Source organism: Talpa europaea (assembly GCF_964194135.1).
Source record: "Talpa europaea genome assembly, chromosome: 13".
Taxonomy (NCBI): Eukaryota; Metazoa; Chordata; class Mammalia; order Eulipotyphla; family Talpidae; genus Talpa; species Talpa europaea.
Window position 1 is genome coordinate 42,154,181 of NC_140080.1, and position 26,130 is coordinate 42,180,310.

At 50.8% G+C, this 26,130-nt stretch overlaps 1 protein-coding gene across 2 annotated transcripts in view; it reads left to right on the forward strand.

Moving 5' to 3' along the window:
• The window catches only part of PPARGC1B (PPARG coactivator 1 beta), a gene marked incomplete at both ends in the record, with an annotated part of 96,128 nt that overhangs the window by 50,249 nt on the left and 19,749 nt on the right, over positions 1-26,130 (forward strand). For both annotated transcript variants that reach the window (XM_084252882.1, XM_084252883.1), the window contains one exon: positions 21,434-21,607. In XM_084252882.1, coding sequence (XP_084109008.1) covers positions 21,434-21,607 — 174 coding nt within the window. The remainder of the gene's footprint in view (positions 1-21,433; positions 21,608-26,130) is intronic.

Here is a 26,130-nt window from a genome sequence, read left to right on the forward strand (position 1 = left end):
CGTCACAGTGTCGTGAGAACTGGGTGCTTTGGTCTAACCCCTCTGCTTCTTTCTATATAATCATTCCCTTGTCTTTTGTTTGGGGATGATTTTTGGAGGGGGTAGAGAAGAGAGAAGGGGTAATTTTGGGGAAACAGTGCAATAGGGTGATTAAGAATGTGGCTTTGGGGTCAGATAGCCCTCAACCATCTATGGAAACTCACAGGGCCTCCTCAACTTCCTCTTCTGTAAAATGGAAATATTAGCTGTGAGAATTAAATGACAATGTACAATTATGAGCTCAGCCCATTTTCCCGCACAAAATAAGCTCATTCATTAAAATTTAATGAGTACCTACTATGCGCCCAGATATGGTAGGAAGCAGGACGGATTAGCTGCAGCAATGTGGAGCTTCCATTCTACTGGGGGTGGGCAGATAGCAAATATAGGAACAGAATGTGTCATGAAGAAATTAAGACCCAGCAGTGATGGAGATGGTGTGTGTCGGGGGGAGGGATGGCCGCTTTCGAGTGAGTGGTCAGGGAAGGCTTCTGAAGAGGTGACATTTAGTCTGTGTTAGGAAAGAGCAAGCTGTGCAGAGACAGCTTGTGCAAAGGCCCTGAACCGACCAGCTTTGGAGCTCCCATGTAAAGACACCAGTGTGTGGGGGGCATGAAGTGCAGAAAGTGCTGGAGAGGATTCCAGCAAGGTAGGTGAGGGCCTCTGCAGTTACAGATGTTTGGATTTCATTTTAAAGACAATAGGAGAGTCTTGCACACGGGGTAGGATGGCAAGTGCAGAAGTCGTAGAGCCCAGGGAAGAAGCGAAGACAGCATGGTGACAGTAGACATGGAGGAAGGCGGTGTGTTTGGGAGTGAGGGTGGACAGGCCCGGCTGATGGGTTGAAAGTAAGAGTGGGGAAAGAGAGGAATCCAGAACCCTAAATTTTTTGTTTCTGAGCATCTGGGCGAAGGATTTGCCATGCCATTTACTGACATGGGGAAGATGGAAGGAGCAACTGGCTTGGTGGAATAGAATTGCCTTTGGGCGTAAGGTTGAGATGCCAATAACCACCAAAGCGGAGCAGTCGGGAGGCAGGATTTGAAGTATATGAGGACACAGATGAGGCATGGAAGGAAGGACACAGCTTGTTTGGAGCTCATACAGCTGAGTGCAGCTCTAACTGGGGCTTAACCTTCTTCTAGCCCTAAGCTCTGGATTAGCTTTAAGGACCTCCCTCCCTCAAGCAGAAGCCTAACTTGACCCACATCGCTTCCTAAGACACATGGGGTTGGGGCTGCTCAAACCACCCCCTAGATGACTCCTAGTGGCCTGTAGCTGGAACGTGACGCCCAGTCGTGCTTGGGGTCTGGAACCAGCCAGTCCTGGTGAACATTTGCCAAGTGTGCCAGGCTCTGTATAAAATACCTTACAAGTGGGCCTCCCCGGTGGCGCAGCGGGTTGAACGCCGCGCTGTGAAGCTGTCTGCAGCCTCTGCAGTGTGGGTTCAATTCCTGGCCAGCCAGAGAGAAACCCACATGGAGCGGCAGACCTCTCCTGCCTCGCCCACTGCTCTCCTCAGCAGTGTCTTTGGTCCATCTGCCTGTTCTGCTCCCCACTCTGTCTCTGGTGAATTCTCTCACCCTCCCACACCTCTGACCTGTACCCTAGTTCTTGTATAAATAAATAAATCTTTTTTTAAAAAAAGCAATAAAATGCCTTACAAGTGATGGGTCCTTAACCTCACATCCACCTACTCCAAAGGAATGGAATTTGGCTGCGGGGGGTGGGGGTTGGGGGTCGTATGAACTTGTACAGAAAAAAACTGCAACTTTAATTTTGCTAAGTAACCTCTAAGTGAGATGTCATGTAACATTCCTTTCTCTGTGAATGTAGGTGACATGCAGTGAAAGTATCAGTGGTACGGTGACTTGTCACCGTTATTCCAGATATCTAGAAATATTTTTGTTCATTGTTACTTTGAAATTACGGGTAATTATTAGACTTGCCACTAGATCTTATTTAATATAGTGATAAGGGAATGGGCCATATTACTGAAAAAAGATGAAGGACTCCAGCTTTACAAACGTGAGCTTATCATTCCCATGTACAGATAAAAAAGCTACAACTCCGAGAAGCTAACTGGCTTGGCCAGGGTCACACAGCTGGTGGAGTGGCTGAGCCCAAATGAAAGCAGATCTTTCGATTCCAAGAACAATGTTCTTAACAGTCCCCATCACTGCCTCCAAAGTGGCCTGTCAGCCGAACTGCCAACTGATTTAACCGGAATCCACAGCACAGCAGCTGTTACCTGGAAAAAATAATACAGCTTTTGCATCTTAGTCCCCAATATGCCCTTGTTTATTATAATAGAAGAAAATTTCCCTTACGAGTGGAATGATTTAACTTATTATTTTGCCAAACCTTGGCTAGGGGCGGGTGTAGGGGCCTCGGGAGGGGTGCTAGGCCCATTCTCTGTCTCTATTTCTCAGCCCACCGGTGGGTTAGTGATGAGACCCAGGGAAGCGTGGCTTCACCCAGTTGATTCTTGTGCTTCCTGGTGGCAGGCAGCGCCCCCAGCACTGGGGGGCACCAAGGCCGTGGGCCAGCTGGTGGCTCACCTGTGCTCACGAGGCTCCAGCCCAGAGGGTTCGGCTTTCCACCTCTGCAGCCTTGGTCCAATTCCAGTATCACTGTATCATTCCCGGGCCTCAGTCGGGCTGGGCAGTGTCTACCTGTCTTCATGTGGCTATCGGGCTTTGTGTAGCACAGAAGAGAGGTTCCACAGAAGTCAGTGATGATCACTGCCCAAATATGGCCGAGCACAGGCAGGTGCTACGTGTGGAGGAAGGACCCCCGATGCCTGGGAAGTCAGGTGGGACGAACACTGTGCTCCCACCTAGCCTATGAGCCTCGTCTGACCTGGGAGTTCAGCCTCAGCCACTGTCCAGAGCGTCCGAGCAGTCAGAGCTGGGGGTGGGGGACAGATGGCGCCCTCTCTCTCCCTGTCCTTGTGTGCCTTCCTCGGAGCACCAGCACCAGAAGTGGTGACTTTATTTCACGCGCCTCTATATTTAATAAGCGGGACCATGATGAGGTTTGGTGACCTCAGGGCCCAAATGGACTGTCTGCTGGCAGAAGTGGTGCTTGAGTCATTTCCCAGGGATGAACGCTGGGCAGGCTTCCAGGAGCTGAATTTACCCTCTGGTTCTCTGCTTTTTTCTTCTCCTCACCCCCAAGCTCCATTTTAGAGTTTCCAACTTCCTTGGCTTCAGGAGGACATGGACCAAGATAGAAAGCAAAACAGTTGATTATTCACCAGGGTTCTCCGTGTCCCCCTGTAGCAGCAAGCAGCTCAGGCTAGTGTCAGGGGAGACCCTTGGGGTCCTGAGATACTGACGAGGACCTGGGGTCCCTGGCTGGCCGAGGCCCACCCTGCATGTGAACACTGAGGACACAGGCTCAAAGGCCCAAGTGCCTGGAGAGACGCAGGAGATGTGTTAGGAATGGAGTAGGGACACGCTGCAGACATCGGGGTACAGGCTCCACGGGCAGGGGTGGGTGGCATATGGCTTGGACTCTGAAGGATGACTGGAAGCATGTGTATTGCTAAATAAAAATAAAAACCTTCAAAGAGTAAAGGACTAACATAGAAGGCATTCTCCTCTCCTGTCCCCAACCAACTCCTATCCTTGTTCCCCCAAACTCCTAATGTTTTCTCATGTGTCCTACCAATAATTTATAAATCTGTGAACTCTCCATCCAGCTTGTCATCCATCCTTCATTAAAAGAAATACGAATAGGATCATAGAACATGAGTGCCCCCTTTTCACTTATTAGCCCAACTCGGGTGGTCTCTCCCTACGGCAGTGCCCACAGGGCTGATATCTTTTGATGGTGTGAGAACACTGGCGGTCCTTGCAGATGGCGAGGACGTGAGCAAGATGAGAAACCCCCCAGTAAGAGGAGAGAAAAGTGGGGAGAAGTATTGCAGAGTGGTTCAGAGTGTAGTGTGGCCTTCAGGCTTTGAGGATCTGCAGTCAGTCATGGTTCCAGGGCTTCGCAGTTGTGTGTCCCGGTGCTGTTTCCAGTTCTCCATCTTTCAAATGGAGATAGTTGTGCCTCTCCGGGGGACGGCTGGGGACTTGCATGAGAAAGCACTTCCAGCTCACAGAGGTGCCTGGTTTTTGCTGCTGTCACTGTCCATCTAGCCTGTGACCGATGGGGCAGCTGAGCCCCAACAGGTAGGTTCATGTTGGGTGTTTCTGGAGTGACGTTTGAAGAGAGGAGGGCCAACAGATTGATCCAAAGCTTAAAATAACCTAGAAGTGCAAGAACAACAATAAATAAATGGGTTCCGGATGCTTTTAAATCTTGGCATTTCCTGATCTCAGCTCAGCTGGTCCAGACTGCCCCATCAGCGCAGCTGCCGACTGGGGCGACGCACGCCTCCCTGGCGGTGGCCCAAAGCTGCTTTCAAGAAAATCGGATCTAGAAACGTTTGGATCCTCTGGCACGGATCCTGTGGGTCATGAATGTGGGTTGAGGATCAGGCAGTGCTGGAGTTTGCTCTGAGTAGAGAGAACTAAGGTCTAGGGGATGAGGTGGGAGGGAGGTGGTCCTCCTCGATCAAGTGTGCGAGGTGGTCCCCAGAGAATGGGGTCATTCATTTACTCTCCGAGTGTTCACCAAGTGCTTACTGTGTGAGGGTGTCGGGGTGCAGTGTGAGCATTAATGCAGTGTTTAATTAGCAAGTAGGGTATATTCTAGAGTGCTCAGAAGGTTTCCAGAGACTGTAACAGGGCTCTTGTGCAAGCTCAAGGAAAGCCTTCCGTAGGAAGTGAGGAGTGAAGCAAAGACAGGGGATAACTAGGCAAGAGTGGGAATGATGTTCTAGGCAGAGGGAACAGCACTTGCAGAGGCCTGGTGGAGATGGGGGTAGGGGGCGGAGACCCTGGCAAGTGCCAGCAGTGGAGAGTAGGCTAGTGGGGGTCAAAAGTTTGGTAGGGGGCAAGTTAATGTTATGAATGATGCAGGGCAAGTCACTTAGGACCTTGCAGGTCACAGGAAGGGCTTGGTCTTTATTTGGGAGGAATAGGGATCAGGGAGAGTGTTAAACAGGAGCTAACAAGGTCACATCTGCATCTTGAGAAGATGGCCGTGGCTGCTGTGAGTTGGTGGCAGTGGAGACTGGGCCAGCCTGAGTGTGAAGACTTAACCTGGTGATTGGGTGGCAAGGAAGCCTCAGCAGCCCAGAGAGGTTGAAGCTGTTCAGGCAGTTGCTTCTCTGGTATAATCATCGTGCTGATGGCTAGTGTCCTTTGAGTGCCTTCTTTGCACCAGACACCGTGCCGAGTCCTTTTCTTTAAATGCTCACAAAAACTCTAGGCGGTAGACGGTGTCATTATTATCCCCCATTTTATTTAGAGCCAGAGAGGTGACATTACTCTGCCAGGATCTCACAGCTCAGCCCCACTATACAGTTCCTCTGGTTTGACAGTCCTCTGGATCAGTGGTGTCCAGTCAAGTTGACCCTTCTCAGGGTGGGACCTGAACCCCCTGCTTGTCTGGCTGCTCCAGACAGCATGTCCACCCTGGCCACAGGAACTGTTCTGGAGCTGCAAGGACACATTGCCTGTGACCTGAGGGTCACAGCGAGTGGTCCTTGCTCCTCCAGCCCTCCTGGCCTCCTGGCTTTGGGCAGTGCTCGATAGCCCTTGCATAGGATGTGAGCTGAAAGGGTCCTGTCTCTGGATTTCACATCCTGCCTGACTCCTGGGAACTGCAGTGGTCTCTGCTGCTTGTTTTTATTTTGCTTCGTTATTTCCGTTCCTTCTACCCAGTCCCCGCCTGTTGCTGCCCCACGGGGATGTTTCCTTTGCTCCCAATTGGGCAGGCAGAGGCCTTCCTCCTGGCCTTTCTGGGCTGCTGCTGCCTTGGGCTCTGGGACGCCAGTTGGCATGAGCGACCTTCTGTAACCCGGCCCGCAGTCCCGCGAGGTGTACACATCATTATCTCTGCCCTAGACGGAGATGCTCAGGCTCCAAGGATTTAAGTGTTGAACCCAAGGTCACCAGCGACAATCTGACTCCTGATTTAAAAATTTTTTGCTTCCCAAACCTCAGTGTACCTGCAGTTGCCCTGGGACTCTTTTAAAAACAGATTCTGCAGAATTTCACCAACTACAGGTAAGACTGATGCTACTGACCCAGGGATGCACCTTGGGCGGCTCTGTGGAGGGAGGAGCTGGCCGATCCCCACGCGCCATCCCATGCTGCCAGCGCTCACCCAGCCTGTGGCTCCAGCTCCAGCTCCATGTCTGCCAGCTTCCCCCATGGGGTGTTTTTTTCTCTTTTTTTTTCTTTTGTCCTTTTTGCAATAGAACCTTGGTTTTGAGCTAAGGGAAGGTTTTCCTTTTTCACTTTTAATGATGAAAAATTTCAAACAGAAAGTAGTATAATGAATGCCATCTACTCACCATCTAAATTTAACAATTGTTAACATTTTGCTATGTTTAGTGTGCGTCTACTTTCCTGCCAACATATTTTAAAATATACCAGATACTGTGATATCTTAATCCCAGCCATTTTAGTAAGAGTCTTCTAATAAGTAAACAAATAGCAAGGCCCTGATATTATTTACTGTGCAGTCCATAGTCAAATTTCCCCACGTAGAAATCAATTTGTTATTTTTCCCTCCACCAAAACACTTGGGCCCATCTGCCTCCTTCCCCCATGCTCTTCCCCCCCTTCCCCTCTCCCCTCTAGTAACCATTAACCTTTTTTTGCTGAATTCAAGTTTTTTTCACTATATTCTTTGCATATAAATTTTTTCTTGGTTTTTATATTCCATAGATCAGTGAAACTATCCCATGTCTGCCTTACTTTTTGACTGATTTCTCTCGACATAATCACCTCAAGGTCCAACTATTTTGCTCAAATGCCAGCGGTTCATCTTTGTTCACAGCTGTGTAATATTCCATTGCAAATGTGCTCCACAGATTTGCTATCCATTCCCTCTTGTTAAGAATTGCTGAGGGGCACAGGAGGCTTTTTACCATGCCCAGGACATCATGGGCTCAATCAGCATGTGCTTAAGCCCTGGTTGATTGACCATGGTCTCCAAGACTGGCTAGTGCTGGGATATGGGGAAACTGAGGTTCAGAGACACGTGGAGGGGTGCTTTCAAGGATCCATGCCAATGGTGCAGAGATTCTAAGGCTGTTATTCCTCGTCAGTATTCTCTCATTTCTTCAATTGGGAGTCAGAGGTCTTGGGGTTCTAGTCCTGTTCCTCTCTGTGTGACATTAGGCAAGTTACTTTCCTCTTTGAATCTGAGCTTCCCCATTGGAAAAACTGCTTAACCTCTGCTGCATTGTGAAGATTAATGGGAGAGTATCTAGTTTACAGCATAAGGGATTTTTATGAATCCTCAACCCCCTGATTCTAGTAGAGCAGAAAAGTGGGTTCGAATATCCTTGCAGGTATGACGGGAATTCTACTCCCTGAAGATCTAGTGTCCTTTCTGAGAGCTTCCACTTCCTGCCTATTTCTGTCAGGCTTGGGTAGTAATCAGATTGTCAGATGGTGTTCCTCCCCTAGTTTCAGTCCTGTCTGTCTATCATTGGTGCTCAGTGAAGAAGCCATAGTCCTGGCAGGGGAGCTTATGCCAATCCGACCCCTGGGACACATCCCTATTAACTTGAGAAGAAGGAAACGGAAGCATGTGATTCATTTGACACAAATTCACTTTATATGACCAATGAACACATTTGGGCAAAAGGCAGGCTCAGCTAAGGTGCAAGCAGCCAGTGCCTCCAGTGTGCAAGATGGGGGTGGGGGGTGGGGGCGGAGGGGTCCTGCTGAGCAGGGACCCTTGGTCTCCCTTCCTGTCTGGCCTTCACTGGCCACATGGCCAGGGAGGGCCTGCTGGGCGCAGGGAGAACCTTTTTCCCACCAGCTTTATCTGGGTCTGGATTTCTCATCATTTTATCCATGCAAAAGGAAAGGCAGGAGTTTCCATAAAGAAATAAATGGGAGGAATCCCTCCCCCTTCCCCGAAAAAGATATGTGTGTGAGGGAGGCCTTGAAGCATCACAATAATGTGAGGCTGAGAGGCCATAACTAACTGGGAGACGGGACACTCTCCCCCCACTTACCCACTCCCACCCAGCCCACAAAGGTTTGGTGAGCACCTATTCTGTGCCAGACACTCTTCCATGCACTTCAGAAGAGAACAGGCCCTGCCCTGTGGCTTCCATGCCGGAGAAGACAGGCAGCCTAGGGGAGTGTCCCGGATGGGGTGCCCGAGCCACAACAGAAGGCCCCAGGTGTCAGTGTGGGGCAGGAGAGTTTGGAGATGGAAGGGCACGCTGCCTTGGCCTCCTAACCCAGAGAGGAATTGGGGTTTTTTCACAAACAGTGAGAAATCAGAGAGGGCTTTTAAATAGGGGAGAAGACAAGCAACCCCTGTCTCTTCTGCTCCTACTCCGTGGTGATGATCGGGGAGCTTTCTGTCCCTCTGGGAGGTAGATTTGTCTTTCTCCTCTGAGAGCCACCAGTGACTTGTTACTCAAGCCCATAAAAAACCTCAAAGGTATCAACTGGGCTTTGGGAACGGTTCCCCTCCCCATTATTTCAAAGTTTAATACACTTGCATGGGCAGGAAAAGAATTTTTCCCCTGTATGCTATCTGCTGTGGTCAGTATGTATAGGGAACGGGAGGGTGTGGCAACAAAGAATGTGGGGGTTTGATCTGAATTCCCATTCTCCTTAGCAAAATTGTGTGAATTCCACGAGCCTTAGCTTCATCTGTGAAAGGGGGGATACTCTGTTGAGCTCTCCCGCATCACCCATGTGCTGACCTGGGGGTACCACCTGCTTAGTGAGTGACTTCTTAATCTATGGATTCAAATAACCCTTGGAAAGTCCTTAAATTGCCCATGAAAGACAGTGTGGGAATAGTAAGTGTGAGTGTGTGGATATGGGAAAATAAAGAATTCATGTGCAAAATTTAATGTCACTATATTTTTAATACGTAACAAAGAAATAGCAGTTTGGCTCTTTATGTATTTGTTTTATGCCAAGACCATAATGTTGAATTCACTCAGGTTAAATAGGAGGATGGTGGGTTGCCACTGTATGGTTTTTAGTTAATAAAAGCAGAAAACCTAATTAATTAACAATCTCTTATCATCCTCCCACTTCAAAGTTCAGGCCCCTGGTGGGCTGTGGGGGTGGAGAGCGTGTGGGGGTGGAGAGTGTGTGGGGGTTCCCCAGGGAGCCCAGCGTGGGAACCTCGGGGACAGATGGGCTGGGAGGCCCCTCTTAGCTCCCACACTGTGCAGCAGCCTCAGCAGGGGCACTTGGGGGGCGAGCCATTGCTGAGTCATCTCTCCCTCCGAGGGTCATGTTTGGCTCCTGGGCTGTTGGCGACTGAGCCTTGGCCCTGGGTTCTTGCAGAGCTGACTCTAACCTGCCTGCTGGGCTGGGTGATCCTCAGTTGCCCTTTGCCCTTTACCCACCTGATGTCCCCTCCCTGCTCAGAACCCCAAGGAGTCAACCACCTTAGGGTTGCCCACTGGGCTCCCTGGCACAACAACAAGGCCACAGTCAGCTCTGGGCAGCACAGGGCTAGAGATGTGAGCTGGCATCTTGCAGGCCTGTTGAGGGTGACATTTCTTCAAATGCCACAGAGGGGCTGCCTGACCTTCATGCTCCTGCCAGAACCCCCTTTCTACCTCTTTCTGGGTTATTTATAAAGGTGCTAACAGGCAAAAGGGCTTCTCAGCTGAGCACTGGCCCTACTCTCTCTGTCCCTCTTGCCAGCCAGGGCAGGAGACACAAATAGATTGAACCCAAGAGCATGGACACAGTTAGGCCCCAGAGAGCACCTCCAGATGGAGTGCTACCCACTTTTTTTTTTTTAAGATCCCTGGCACTTTTAAATATTTATTTTTATTTTATTATAGAAAAACATACGTAACAAGGTTTACCATTTTAGCCATTTAAGTGTGCAGTTCAGTGGCACCAAGTACACTGAGAACATTATACAGCCATCACCACAGTCCATTCCCAGGATTTTTCATCATCTAAAAGGCAGGTACTTTTCATCCATGGGACAGATGAGGCCTGCCCAACCCCCCCTCCGTTGCCTACGGGGCACACTGAAATTTTGAGGAAACCGCAAAATGTGGTGAGGAAGGAAAACACCTGCCGGGGTATGGCTGCCACAGCTTGGTTAGCATGTGGTGGTTGAGCATGCATGTGCTCCCGCCAGGACGTGCAATGGGCGCACTTCCAGGGCTTGCTGTTTTTTGTGATTTGCTGCCACCCCTGCAGTGGGGAACTGGCCCGGTACAGGGATCAGGCTGGGATCAGGAGTGGGACCAGAGGGTGTGTCCTGGGGCAGAGCGAGCTTTGAACCCGTTCTAACATTGCTCTCAAGCAAGATCTGTTCACTTAGTACACATCCCTCCTTTCCCGACAGAGCGAGTGCCCAGCTATTCATACCTTTGAGAAAAACGTGACTCCAGGTACTCTTGCAGGCATCTCCGCCGTGCGTGCCGTTGGAGAGACATGGATGGAAACCAAGGCCCACGAGCGAACTGGCCTGGGCCCTGCCTGTGATCTTATTTCGTCACCGGCACCTGCAGTAGCTCAGCAGCTCATTCCACCCAGGCCAGGGCTAGGGAAGCAAGACATTTGGCTCCTTGAACAGAATTTAAGGCCATGCCAAAAACCTCAGTACTTCAGAGAAAACAGTTTGACACAATGTTTAAAAATAATAATTTGATGCAAAAATATCCATCAATCCTTGAACTAAAGGCAGGACAGCAGGGCTGCCATGCACAGCATGTAGACACCTGTGGCAGAAGGGGAATCCGAACCCCCTGTCCTGTCTTTATTTAGCATTTTGATATTTTACCCATCATGGACTTTTGGCATTAACTTTGATTTTTCACACCATTGCATTAAAATATAGTCTGTCGTGACCAGTGAGTTTCTTGGTGCCCAAGGCAGTGCCTCCCTGTCCTTGCCCTAATCTGCCTCCTGATTACGCTCACTGCTGTGACAGAGGGCCCCCTCCCTGGTCCCTAGACCCCGTCCTGGAGCTGAGGCCTCAACCGCTGAGTGTGGGGAGAGCAGCTGAGGGTGGCATTTGATCCCGGCCATCTATTTTTGTGCCTGCCCTTCAGCAACTGATAAAATGTTGCTCTCGGCAGAGCTGATGTGTTGAAATGGTGAGTGTCGATGTCAGGTGTTTTGTGCGATCGTATGTCTTCCTACTTGACCTCGAAAAGGGGCCTGGAGTCAGGAAAGGAGAGGTGCTCTTGGAGGTTTTGCCCCACAGACTCAGGCAAATTTCGAAATTGTGATCTGGGAGCTGAAGTGGCGGGCGGTCGTGGGGCTGCCCAGGAGCAACGTCCAGCTGCAACCCCAGCTTAGGTGCGCCGCCCTTTGCAGAGCGCAGGCCACGTCCACACTGTGTCATCTTGGGAACCGAGCCCCAACATGTGCCGGGAATGTTTTGGGCACAGAGCAACAGCAGGGGATGAGGCCAGAGGATCCTGCACAGAGCGCTGCCCACTGGGGGAGGCCAACGAACACAGCAGATCAATGAAGAAGGGGAAGCGCCCTGGATGTGGGGGGAAAGGATGGTGGCACAGTGTGAATGTACTTAATGCCACTGAGCTGTACACTGGAATGGTTAGTTAGCGTGGTACATTTTGTTACATCTATATTTATTTACCTCAATTTTTTAAAAACACTGCAAAAAAGGTGTTCTGTGAGAGTGAAAGGAGCTAATGGAGGGAAATTCAGCTGAGTAATGGGTAGGAGAGGAATAGGGTGGCCATTCTAGGAGACGGTGGCCAGGGAGGCCCTTCTGGAAGGGACACCTAATCTGGGGTGGGGTGAGAGAAGGAACCAGACATGCAGCGAGGAAAGTGAGGTGATCCGGACCCAGTGAGCTGCCAGCACGGAGGCCCCGGGGTGGAAACTGAAGCCTCCAGCTGTCCCACGAGGGAGCTGGTCTCTGGAGGCGATAGGTGACTCCTGTACCTCGCAGGCAGCGAGCCAAGGCCAGCCCTGCCCAGCAGACCTTCACGACAGTCCTGCACATGCTTCCCAGTTTCTGAAGTACTTTTCCTGCCACTCTTCTTTGAATTCAAGAGGTCCTTGAATTCAAGTGCATAAAATTGACTGCAATTGCCGGAAACACAATGTGGGTATTACAGCCCTCCCAAGACATGTCACAGAGCAGACTTCGGGCTTTTATTTTGTTTTCAAAACCAAATGAAAACACACAGGTACCCGGCTCTCTGTGGTGAATTGGGGATGGGGGTAGCTGCCAGCACCCCCTGAGACTGTGGTGCCTGGAGGAGAGTGGAGACCCTGCACAGCACCTGCCAGGACATCCAGAATTTAGCCACCCCGGGTGACCTCACCCGGCTCAACTACACACCTGGACTGGATAAGGGGAAGGCTGTAGGGAATGGGCAAGGAGATGACAGAGTAAGGTAGCGCCCGCCCCGAGGGACGTACTGTTCCTTCTTTGCCTTTAAAGGGGGCCGGAGCTAATTTCTGGTGAACGAGCCACAGCTGTTGAGGAAGTAGCTTGTCGTTTTGAAAGGCGTTTTGGATGGGAACCCTAGGGATCCCAGCCCTGCCAGGAGCTGGCTGTGTGGATCTGGGGTGACTCCCCACTCCCTCTCTGAGCCTATTTCTTCCTCTGCAAAATAATTGTTGGGTAAGTGAAAAAGTATCAGGCTTTTCTGCCCTCCCGCCATTAAGATTGATGATGGATCTGCGGTCCTGAATGCATGCCTGTTGGCAGGCACCTGGAGTAGGGTGTGGGCATGCGTAAGTGGGTACGCCTGGGCTAAGGCTGGGCTTATAAGGGCGGTGTCATGGGGATGCCAAGAGAGCAGAGAAGCAGCGAGAATGAGAGCGAAAGAGAAGCAGAGAGAACCAGAGAACGCCAGAGAGCCCAGAAAGAGTGAAGACTTGCTGGGGGCTGGGAGGCTCCCAGCCTCCCAGGCTCCCCGGCATCCCTGTCTGCTGTGTACCCAGTAAAATCCTAATAAAGTCCTGAAAAGCCACTGAGGGCTCCAGGATTCCTCCTTCACCCGTCTGCTCGAATCATAGAAAACCTGCATTGTGCCCATTCCTGCCACTACAATAACATATTATAGTAGCCCCCGCCCCCCAATCTTCGGGTGATGTGTTCCAAGACCCCTGGTGGGTCCCTGAAACCATGGCTAGTCTGGAACCCTGTAGGACTCTATGTTTCTCCCTATACATACACACCTATGATAAAGTTTAATTTATAAATTTGGCACAGTATGAGATTAACAAGAATAACATAATAAAATAGAACAATTATAACAATAAACTGTAATAAAAGTTGTGTGAATGTGAGCTCTCCGGCTCAGAGTGTCTTATTGTATGGAATATTTTTGGATTTCTGTTGACAGCGGGGTAACTGAAACCACGGAAAGTGAAACTGCAGATAAGGGGGAACTGCTGTGGCCTCTACAAGTGCTCTGAGGCTCCACCGGTGCCCCCCACACCGCCCTTCTGGGCTCTGAGTTTTGGTGCAGCATTGTCAGGGCTTATTTCCTGTGCTGTGGAGGCTGGAATCACGTCCAGTGGTCACCACGCTCACTGCTGAGAGTAGAAGCTGTATCTGGGGGGAGGTTGGAGAGGGGAATTCCTAGGAAGAAGCCAGTAAAAGCATAAAATCATAAAACGTAATACCTTACATGATCTTATAATGCAGCCACATGACATGCCCATTCATTGTACTTCAGGACCTCGGGGTGTTGCTGACCCTGACATTCCAAGCTCATCTCCTACAGAGTCCACACCCACGGGGCCAAGGATCCTGTTTCCAGATTGGGGATTCATTCAGCTGGATCAAGAATTTAGGCTCTTGTTAAACAATCTAAGTAGAGAATCCTTCCAGATGCTTGCCAGTCTCTCCTAATCTTTTGCTATTATCTCATCCACCTGCAATTTGACAGCAGGGTTGGTGTTGGTTTGTTTTGCATTATTTTAAGCCACTGAGCTTTATTAAATCCATCCACAGCTTTTAACTAGGTTTCCATTGACATCTCTTCTTTTGTACTCAAATTTTCTGTTTTAAACATTAAGTTAGATTTTGTAATTTTAGTAACAAATGGGTTTAGGAAGAGACTCAACTAACTCCTGGTCAGCAGACCACTCAGGCCAGGGTTGCCCCATGTGGATGACCTTGGGCATTAGTAAAGGGCGTGGTTACAAGAAGAGATGGAGCGTGTTGGTACCTGGCTGGTGCACTAGGGGGCCTCCTACTGTATGGATGCCCCAGGGCTGATTGGAGGCAAGACAGGACCACTGCCCCACCTCCATGCACAGCTGCCTTCCCAAGCTGCTGGTGACTGATCTTCCTCCCTGGTTGGCAGGGTCTGGCTTGGTCTTGCCCCCGAGTCTGGTGACTTTGTTGGGGTCACCTACGTAGGCCTGGAGCAGGCAGCTGCATGGTTGGGGCTTGGTTCCCCGTATAAAGAACTGAGCATCGTGAGGCTGTGCTCGGCAGACTGTGGCCAGATGCTTCCTGGTGGAAAGAGCCTTGAATGCCAGGCTGAGGTTTTTATTTATTGATAGTTGTGCTTGTTTTTGGTGGCAGCCCCTTTAAATGGTCTGTTTTATCTCTAAGTTCAGAGTGTTTTGTTCTTTTAAGCTGGCCTCAGAGCCCCTCCATTTTCTACTTCTTTTTGAAGATTTGTGTTTGTGGCTCTGAGTCATTTCAGAGGATGCTGTAAATATTTCTGTGGGGGCCAAAATCAATTATTCTTCCTAGTGTTCTAGAAACCTCTTTAGGAGTTTTGTACTAATGTAGAAGAAGATAGTGGGAAGATTAGATTGTTTTTAATGGAAGAGAACTGAATTAATCACAACTCTTTCATTGATAGGGGGCAGAAACTCCAACTGGCATGTAATCTTAGAAAGAAAACTTAATTTGCTCACATAATTGTGAAGTGCAGGGAATAGCTGGCTTCAGGCACAATGGGATCCAGGTGTTAAAATTCTTTTATGAGCAATGTATTTCTGTTTCTTGCCTCTGTGGTCCCCCTTCTGGCTTCAGTTTCAGGTGGGCTCTTCCCAGACAGTGGCAAAGATGACTCCTGCCTCTCTGCCTGCAGTTCTGATCCCTCTGATCCAAATGCTCCAGCAAATTACTGGTGTTCACTCTGATCCACATCCAAACCAGTCAGGTCATTTGTTATGGTCTCTGGAGGAAGGACTTTAGTTAGCCAGATGGTGGTTACCTAGACTTCCTGGGTCTGGTGATGGTGGGGTGGGGTAGCTTCCCAAAGGAGAATCGGTGGACAGGGAAATGTGTGGACATCCACCAAGTAGCAAGGTGGGAGGAGAAGAAAACATTTGGATAAGGAAATAGCTTTGCAGGGATTTGATGAATACTTACCTCACTTCTTTCCTAAAAGGTAAGTGGAAGACAGGACCATAGGTAGAGGCCTGCCTGGGTCTAATTGATTGATAGTGGCTGTGAAGGCTTCATGTTGAGCGGGCTCAGGTCTCAGAAGGAAATAGAACTGTGATCATTTAGTGGTATCCTCCTGAGTTATCGAGGTGAGAAACCTTGTGAGATGAGGTACCCCAGCACCAGGTACCCACTCCCAAATCAATCTCACGGGCAATCTGGGCTTTACCCACAACAATTTAAAGCCTTGGACCATTAGATACATCTTCTTGTCTGTGGGGGAGATTCCAAGCTGGCTGCGGGGCTCCTTTGTGTCCAAGATGGCAGTCAGGAAGTTCATGGAGCCTTCCTGGGAGAACCAGCTCCAGCGTGGTCTGGCTGGTGAGTCAAAGTCATGAGTAGTGATAACACTGGCATCAAGGGCTGGTTGTGGCTGAAGAAACACCAGATCATAAGAGCGTAGGTTTAGGACTACGGGCATGGGTCAGAAGACAAGTTAGGAAGCACTGGGCCTTGGAGAGCCACCCATGATGCCGACTGCTGAACTACTCTTGCATCTTGGAAGGCACCAATGAGACAATAGGCCAGAGTATTGCTTGATTGTCAACTCTGTGACCACCATTCATGGGGTGTCTGATGCATGCTAGGCTCCCAACCTATAGTACCTGGGAGATGGGATTCTTTTTAGGACCTATTTTGTCAATAGAAACAGAAACAGCCAAAGATATATCCTGACCTCAAGGATTAATGCTAGTAGCAAAACCAGGGCCTGGCCTTTAAAGTGCCCCCTCTGTAGCCCTTTTTCCCTTTCAGGACAGTCCTTCTCTCTGCACCTTTGTCTCCAACCCTGCCCTTCATGAATTCTACCTAAATATTTCCCAAAGTCTACATGGATCTGAAAAAACTACATACATAATTGTATGCAATAAACTTGTGTCAAAGGCTTGAGCTGGAGGGACCCGTGGGCCCATCTGTTTGCATTGTCGTTTCCAGAGGGGGCAGTGAGAACCCCAGGGGGAGGGGACCTAGGAGCGAGGCATAGCGGCTATGGACAGGCCCGGACCCCAAGCTCTGTTCCTGAAATGCCTCCTCCCCTCTCACTCCTTCCACTCCATAGCCTGAGGGTATGCTCTGGCACCCAGCAGGAAATGAGGCGATTTGCTGATTGCAGATGCATTCTTTCTTAAGCAGGTAATCGAATTCCAACAAGATACTCAGACTTCCAATGGGGCCACTTATGTGGAGCTGGATGAGCCGCCATTAATCCACTGCCAAAGACGTTCCTCTCCCTGGCCCTTTTGGATCGGGGGTGTGGTGTTGTGGAGAAACGGGCACAGGAGACTCAGCAACAGAGGGGGGTCCCACCGGAGAGGCCCCTCACACGCGGAGGAAACAGCCCATGGTGTGAGGGGCCAGAGGAGCTGTCCTTGCTCAGCCTGACCTGTGATTTAGACCTGTCCCAGTCCGTGGCCACATGTCCATCTCCCGGTCTGTAACGGGAATCAATGGTCTGGAATGTTCTTTCTGGATTGTATACTTTCAGAAGCAGAATGTCAGATCATGGCATAGGCTGTGTAGGAAATGAAGAGACTTTGGCGGGGTCCCCACTTCACTCTCCTGGGAAGCTTGGTGGGTGCTGTGGGTTGAATTGTGTCCTGCAAAAAGTAAATGAATGAATGAACACTGGAGCCTTAAGGAGTAGTAGAAGGTGTGGAGCTTGGGTCTCCACAGAGGTAATGGAGTTAAAATGAGGGTACAAGGGTGGGCCCTCATACAGTCTGACTGGTGTCCTTATCAAAAGGAGAGACGTGAACCCAAAGAAGACATCTGTCCAGAGGGATGACAGTGCGGAGGCGCGGGGAGAAGATGGCCTTCCACAGCCAAGGAGAGCGGTTCCTGAAGCAGCCGCCCTGCCTCCCCTTTACCTCAGACTTGCAGCCTCCAGAGCCGCGAGGCTGTATGTACATTTCTGTTGTTCCAGTCCCCGCTCTGCGGCGCCTCGTTACACTGATACCAGAGACTCCATCTCCCTGGTTCCTCATTCGTAACCATGGGAACAGCGACACCTGCCCTGCAGGGTTGTTTTGGGAATCTGGTGAGAGTGTCCATCTCAGGCGCTGGCGTGGCCCTTGCGTCCAGGAAGCCCGCATCGTGGCAGTGGCTTCATCCTGCGCCCTGACCTCTCAGCTCTACTGGTGGGGTCTGCAGACGGCGCCGCCACAGAAGAGGCTCAAGTCAGATCTTTCAGAGAGAACTGGGTCACCCCAGGCGCCCCTTCAGAAGCCTCTCTAAATATGGAGGAGTCCGGAGAAATCACTTTTAATGCAGCGCTTAATGGTTTTTAGTCAGAGAGTGGCCTCGGCCCTAATTGACAAGCCTCCGAAGCTGAGGTTTCATTATTTTGATGTCCTGGGTACACTGAGTATGTGGAGCTGCGATGCTGATCGATAAGTCCGGTGGTCAGGGCCACTTTGTGGGTGCTTGTGAAGAAGGTGGCACAGTTGTTATGGGGAGGACACTCGCTGCGTGACCCTAAGCAAATCCTGTCTCCGCTCAGCCTCAGTTTCCATATCCGCAAAGCAAAAGTACATTGTAAATTTCACGCCCACACAGTGCGTTTGGCAAAACTGTCTATGGCTCGTCTCTGTTTCTTGAATAAGCATCTTAACTCTCAATGACTCCTGGACAGCCTCCTAGGGCTGCTAATTCTTGGCTGGTCTTGATTCTGGAACTCTGATTAAAGTTGTTTCTAAGCCTCAAAAAGCAAATCCTGCAGAAGTGGTGCTCTTACCATTATGGGGGGGATCAGTGATATAGAAAAAGGCTCCCACCCCACCCCCTCACACACAGAGCTTATTGCTGAAGGCTTTGCCAGTCAGGGAGGCCCCTGCTCCCCAGCACCCTGTGTGTTAACTTTAGGCTGCCCCTCCTGCTCCACAGACCTTTGTCAGTGGTATCTCAGGGGTGCCTCCGACATCCTGCTGCCCACCCTGTCCTGGAAGCTAGATTGGCCTAACTCATCTGCCAGCATCTGTGCCAGCTCCACCCCATCCTACTTGGAATAAAACCCAAGCCCTGGGCCTCCCTGGTGGCGCAAGGGATTAAGCACTGCACTGTGAAGCAGTTCACAGCCTCTGCAGCACGAGTTCGATCCCTGGCCAGGGAGAAACCCACAGGGCGCAGCAGACCTCTCCTCTCGCCCGCTGCTCCCCTCAGCAGTGTGTTTTGATCAATCTGCCTGTTCTGTTCCCCACTCTGTCTCTGGTGAATCCTCTCCCCCCCTGCATCTCTGGCCTGTGCCCCAGCTCTTGTATGCATAAATAAATCTTTAAAAAAAGAAAACAAAAACCCAAACCCTTACACTCCGACTGGCTTCTGAGCCTCCAACCCACAGGTCTTCTGTTGTTGTCTCCTGCGCTAGGCTTGATCCACACTTGGGTTTTACCTTTGCTGGGCCCTCTGCCTGGAACATTCTTTCCGACGTCTTCCACTGCCTGACTCTTCCTCCAAGTCTCCACTCAGATGTCAGCTCCTCCAGGAAGCCTCTCCTGACCCCCCATCTAAGATAGACCTCCCTTCCTCTGGGATTCTCCGTCAGAGCCCTGCTTTGTTTCCTTCATTGCACCGACACCATCTATAATGAAATATTTATGTGTTTTCTTCCTGAGATGTCAACTCATGAGGTAAAGACAGAGTCTTGTGTGTCACAGTACCTGGCTCGCAGCAGTGTTTAACAAACGGCACACACCCACTGCCGTGGCTAAAATTAAAGCGACTGACAATACCAAGTGCTGCCAGGGCTGTGGAACAGTCACCCTCTCCTACAGGTGCAGGAGTGGACAGGGGCACAGCAAACCTACCACTCCATGTCCATGGGCCCACAGCAGGGGTGGGCAGAGAAGGCCCCAGGAGGTGCTGAACACCCCGAGTGCTCCCTTTTCAGTGACAGTGGAGGGTGCCGACTACCAGTAGGGGGTTTGGGGGGTGGGAAGTAGAGAACAGTCAGGGAATGGGCCTCATGGGGGACAAGGTTACCTTGGGGTCCCAGAGCTTCAAACAGTGCCTGTGTCCCTGTCCTCCTGATTCTCCCACTATGTCCAGCTGTTCTCTTGGAGTCAGTGTTAAGATCTTAGGTATTACTTTCATGATTATTTGTTCAAGGTCACGCCTCCCTCTCCCACTAGCGGTAAGCGCCAGGAGGACAGGGGTTTTGCCTGTTTCACCCCCACACCCAGCTGTAGCCCAACACTCAACACAGTGCCCTGCAGGGTGACACGGACTGGGTAGTCATGCTAAATGAATATGTGAGGGTTGGAGCAAGACCAGGCAGTGGAGGGAGGGTCAGGGTGGTTGGGGGTATCCCTGTGGATGGGCCGAGAGCAGCAGACCAGCCACTTACAAGAACCTGGCCTGGGCCTGCCCGTGCAGGCAGGATCCTTGCAAAACACCAATTAAGACATTTGACCCAAATTCGGATAAAAGCCTTTTTCCTGTGTCAAGTTGAGCTAATAATACGCATTTATTCATAATTTATGAGGCCTAGTAAGTGGGAACAATTAAGGAAAAGGTCTGGGCAAAACCCATCTTTCTTGTGTCACCTAAGCCTTTGTCAGGTGATTCCACTCCTCTCTGCCGGCTTATTAGCAGTATTGGTATTAGTATCAGTATTTTTCTTGCTAGTACTGTTAGCTGTAACTTATTGAACTCTTACCAGGCCAGGACATAAACTTGCCTCATTTAATTTTTACTGTATGAGGCAGGTATTCAATTCTAGAGATGAGGCAGTTGAACTTCAGAGAGGTGGACGGACTTGCTTGAGGTTGCCCAGCTGGGGAGCGGGGGTTCGGCATCAGGGCTGAGCAGGCCCACCCCCTTGACCTCTGTGGAGTTTGTTCCCATGCCTCCAGCTCAGGCTGTTCCTGAGTCTGCATAGCAGCCCTCCTTAATTGTGCTGACTTAGAGTGCGCAGGGCAACTTAGATCTGGAGACTATGGTGTACAAGTGGCCACCTTCTGATTCAGCAGGTCCAGGTTAGACCTGAGGAATCTGCATTATTTCTAGCACCTTCCCCTGTGAGCCTGAAGCTGCTTGTCCCAGGACCACGCTCCGAGAAGTGAAGGTTCAAACCGTGCTGTTCGCAGAGTCCCTCAAGTCTCCCCTCCACCCCACCTGTCACTGTCAGGCTGTGTATGGCCTTCTAGGCCTTTCCCTGTTTATTTCCATACGTGTTAACATGTGTGGAGCAACATGTGACTCAGTTTTGTCTCCTCTTCACACATGTGGGATAATTACCTACCTGCTGATAGTCTGCCTTTTATAATGTTTTATTTAACATGACTTGGAGAACGTATACATCTGTCTCCTTCTTTTTAATGGTGTTGAATACCCCATGATACAAGTGACTCTAGTTTTATTTCCCTCTTGTTCATTGATGGGTAGTCTTCCACATTTTAGACTTTACAAACATTCCTATAAAATCCGTGGGAACCTGGGTGTCTTCCAGAACATCAATCAATAATGTCAACCATTATTGTTGCTGTTTATTGTTATTTTATTATTAATATCAGGGGATTGTTGCCTTCTAGAAATCCCCTTTCAGTTGAAGGCTGTGAGGTAAAAGGATAACTCTCTATTTGCAAGGCTAATGAAATTTTCAACATAACAGTGCTCTAAGAGAACAGAGATGTGCTATGTGGGCAGGGCTTTGAGGAATGAGTAGGAGAGCAGAGGTGCAGCCGGGAGAGCGGTGGGCAGGGAATCCGTATTGCCAGGGCCTGGCTTAGCTCTGGTAGATCCCACAGTTGCAAGAGGGTGAGGCAGATCTTTATATTTCTTGGTCACCTGGTGAGATCAGGCCTTGGCCAAGGGCAACCGAGCATCCAGGTGGGCAACAACATGAGTAAGAAGGACCCTCCTCAGGTCCAGCCAAGCTCAGCTCTGACCCACCTCCTTCTTTCTTGTATTTTAGGGCGGGGTGCCCGGGGAGGAGCAACTCTATGCCGATTTTCCGGAGCTTGATCTCTCCCAGCTGGACGCCAGCGACTTTGACTCGGCCACCTGCTTTGGGGAGCTGCAGTGGTGCCCAGAGAACTCCGAGATTGAACCCTGCCAGTATGGCCCCGATGATTCGGAACTCTTCGAGGTATGTCTTCCTGTGCCTGCCTCCCTGTGCCGCTCCCTGTTCCTGAAGCCTGGCTCTGCTTCTCGCCGCCTGGTCTGCACAGCTACATAGTCTCCTCGCCCTCCAAACCTCCTGGACCCTGTCATTGTCCGGGATCTACACTTGACCTGAGGCTGCTCTCTGTGACTCCAGGCACACTCCGAGTCCCACTGTGGGTCAGGTGGGCTCCCCAGTATTATCACACTGAGTCCTCATCTCCATTTTACAGATGAGGAAACTGAGCCTTGGAGGGCTTCAGTCATGGGCCTAGGGCAATTTACCTATTCTGTAATGGAATGCATTCAACCCCAGTCCGACTGCCTCCCTGGGGGGCCTTATAACCATGGCAACACTGTGCCAGGGTCCACTCACACTCATACAGTAACCCCTCTGTGGCAGAGCTGTCCCTGTTCGTACCTAATAACTCATTTAATTCTCTTAACAACTCTCAGACATGAGTATAGTTAGCTCCGTTTTCAGTTGGAGTCTAGAGGTTCTCTGGGAGGAGGCCGTGCCAGGAACTGCTGTGCGTATCCATGCCAATAGCACCCTGTGTGTGCCCACGCCCAGCCTTGGGGGCCCCCTAATATGGGATAATATGTCTGGGATTGGATTCCAAATAAAGCAAGCTCCACATGCACTTGCTGTGTGGATGTGGGCGTGCAGCATGGAGGGTCAGGGATGAAATAAGATTGGTCAGGTTGAAAGAGGATGGTGGGCACGTTTGGATTCATTATTCTTTCCTTGAAATATGCTCCCCCGTCAAGATGGCTGTGCCTGTCTGGCGTTATCATAATGACATAACAACAACACTGCGTGTGCCAAGTGCCATCAGCGTCACCACCAACGGTCCTGGTAGATTTCATCCTTCCTTCCCGATTGTTCGCTGAGCCCCCTCTATGTGTCAGACACTGTGTTCATCCAGGGACTCTATAGTCTGACCCTGATCGGCAAACAGGCAGACACAAAAGCAGAACAACCGATGGCTGAGCTGGAGGCAGCCACTAGCAGCTCAGTGAGCAGGGGCGGAGCTTCCCAGCAGGGGCAGCAGTGTGCACAGAGCCAGGAGGCGGGAAGGCCTCTGTGCTGGGGAGCAGCAAGGCTGGAGGGTTGGCGCTAAGGGGCCAGTGCTAGGAGACACAGTTGAGAGGCAGGCTAGGAACTGATCATGCAGGGTCTTGTGGGCCATGGTGAGGAGCTTAGATTTTCCCCATGACTATTCTAACCTGTAAGTAGAAGACTATTATACCAGGTGAAGAAAGTGAAGCTCAGAGAGGGTAAGTAACTTGCCCCAAATCATGCAGCCAGCAAGGGCCAGGGTAAAGACTGTAATTGAGGGAACCCATCAGTGGCTACCCATCTGTGTAGCCTTCACAGCTACACAGTCCTTCTGCAAACCTTGCAGGCTCACTGGGGCTGGGCCCTGGTTCTGGCTCTATGTGGGGGCCACCGTTCTGTCTAAACAGTGGGGGTGAGACCTACGCCATGCTGCTCCCTCCCTCAGAGGAGCAACTCCCAGAAAATGCTCACAGGTTGTAGAGAACTGACAAATGTGAGAGGGGTATAAATGCTGTGTACAAACCACCCACCCTTGGATGGCACAGGCCCTCTGCTGCTCAGAGACTAGCTGGACCACCGGCAAGCCAGCCCCGCGAGGTCCCTGGACTCCCAGCCTAGGGAGGGAGGCAGGCTCCTCACATCTGACAGTGGCAAAACACAGCCCACCAGCCCCTCCCCTGCAGGCCTGCACTCCCATCTGCTCTCCTGAGGCAAGGCCAGCCCCACCTGTGACACACCCGTACACCTTCCCATACTTGTAACGGTGTGCCCAGTGGGGACCCCAGGAGCATGGGGGTCGTGGCAGCATTATGCATTGATCTGTTTCCTGGACTCTGTAGAGCCCAGATCTTTCTCCTGGCTCAATGCACATCAGATGAACCAAGCCCTTTTATGCCCACCTCTCACGCCGGCTCCTCCTAAGGCTCTGGTTGGTGACTTCCTGTCCTGGGCTCCCACCTGTGTTCGTGCGTGTGTCCACGCGTGTCCTTCAGACTGGGAGCTATTTCCCCTATGGGGCCCTCACATGTTGCCGAGACTCTGGTCGTGAGCGGGTAATGAGGGAACCGATTGTAACATAGTGTGTCCCTCACCCCATCCACGGCTTCGGGATTTCAGCCCCCTGTGGTCTGAAAATATGCCATACAATAAGATATTTTGAGAAAGACTGATTCTTATAATCTTACCACAGTATATTGTTCTACTTTATCATTGCTACTATTAATGCCTTAGTGATTTTATAAATTAAACTTTATCAAAGGTGTGTGTGTGTGTAGGGACAGACATTTGTATGGGGTTCTGCACTAGCTGCAGTTTCAGGCATCTGCCTGGAATGTGCCCTCATGGTTAAGGGGACAACTGTGTTTTCCTTCCCTCCAAGGACCAGCCCGTTTCAAAAGCCCCAAGTCAGGGCTCCAGGGCTGCGAGTTTGAATCTCCCCTCTGTGCTAGTTCAGTCAGTTTCCACCCTTGATGAGTGCGGGCAGGGGGGTCAGGACCAGCTCCCCACAGTCCAGCCTTATCCTAGTCAGGGGTGTCTCTGCTCTGGAAACAGACCAGAACATGGAGCGCAAGCTGCCGTCTCAGGCTGACAGCCTGCCGAGGCCCTTGCCGGGCCACAGTAGGCACCAGCTGTTTTTGGAGGGAGTAGGTCATGTTTCTCCTGTCACATGTGGTGTAGCTGCCGCAAGTGGCTCTCTTGGGCTGGGCCTCAGTTTCCCTGAGTGAGGAGTGAGGACATGGATTACATTGTGGTTCTTACTCTGCAGAGGCGAGAATCACTGTCTTTTTAGATTTTTTTTTTAAGATTTTATTTATTTTTATACAAGAGCTGGGGTACAGGCCAGAGGTGTGGTGGGTGAGAGGATTCACCAGAGACAGAGTGGGGAACAGAACAGGCAGATGACCGAAATACACTGCGGAGGGGAGCAGCCGACGAGACAGGAGAGTGTCGACCCCATGTGGGAATCTCCCTGGCCGGCTGGGAATTGAACCCGTGCTGCAGAGACTGTGGACATCCTCACAGTGCTGCACTCAACCCGCTGTGCCACCCGGGAGATCCTGTCCTTTTAGATTCTAATGGAATCTTTGGACCTCCTCCCAGGAAAGATGGGGGACGGGGGACGGGGGTGGAGACTGAGTTCCTGGGTTTCCCACACCTCAATTAACCTCCCTGGACAGTGGAGGATTCTGAGTGTTCTTCCCATCCTGATAGCCTAATCCTATTCTATGTCATTCCTTCAAGCCACTCGCGCCTCCCAAAATGAAGCATTTTCTCTTGGATTTCTTGAAGACTTCTTTTCCTCCAGCTTGAGATCAGCTCAGGAAGGTTGGGGGTGGAGCTGTGTCTATTAATATCCCTTCCTCAGCTGATTAACTCTCCATTAATTTGCACTCCGTTTCCAAGCGGAGCAGGGAGAACTGAGCTAATGTGCCCGGGAAAAGGAGAGGGGTGATGTATTATCCAGGGTGCGGATGGGATGATACTGTAGTTAGGAACTGCTTTTCTCCCCATCCGGCTGAGGGCCTCCAACCCTACCTGGATTGAGGCCTCCAACCCCACCTGTTTGGAGCCTCCAGCCACACCTGGTTGTCCCGAGTTAGAGAAGGCCTTTCATTGTCATTTTGTTTTGCTCAACCTGTTGGGTGCTTCTTGAGGTCTCCAAGAATGTGTATTCGTGCCAGCACCTTGCCTGGGGCCCAGGGAGTCCTTGACTCTTGCCTTCCTAACCCCCATCCCCACCCCTCACAAGTATCTGTCCCCACTCTAGAAAAAATGGCCAATAGGCTTCCTGTGGCGTGCTGGCAGCTGTCGATGGAAGACAGTGTTAAGGAAGATGCTGGTGTGGAAGGAGTAGTGCCACTACTGGTAGCAACATGGGGGAGCCCCAGTACGTAACCACATGTTTGACACGGTGTCACTCTGTGTTCCCCAAGGTCCTTCCAGCTCTGCTATTTGCAATACTTTGTAGTGTGTCAGGCCATCCCTATGTGCCCTGTGAAGAGGGAGTTCTCATTCCATCTACTGCTGATGACATCATTTCTGAATGACTCCCTGTAGAAGCTGTTCTGAAACACCAATCTCAGTCCCTCCCTGGTGGCCAGAGGTCAATGTCTGCTCAGTCATTCTTCCACTCAGCAAATCTGCCTTCACTCATGCCCGTGACACTGAGTTAGGCACAGGAGAACCCTACAAAGTAATTGCAGACCTGGCCTTCCCAGCAGCCCCGGGAGGGAGGCTGGCAGGGAGCATGTCCTCCTGTCTTATAGAAAAGGCAGCAAGGCAGTGAAGAGACAGACTTGCCCGTGTGGCAGAACCCCAGTCCCAAGAGTCATCACATCGATGACCCCAGATCCCAAGATCTGAATTCCTCATCAAATTGTACCCTGGGAATGCAGGAAGTTTGGCCTGGGGATGGGGCGGGCAACACCCCTGTGAGCCCCAATGCA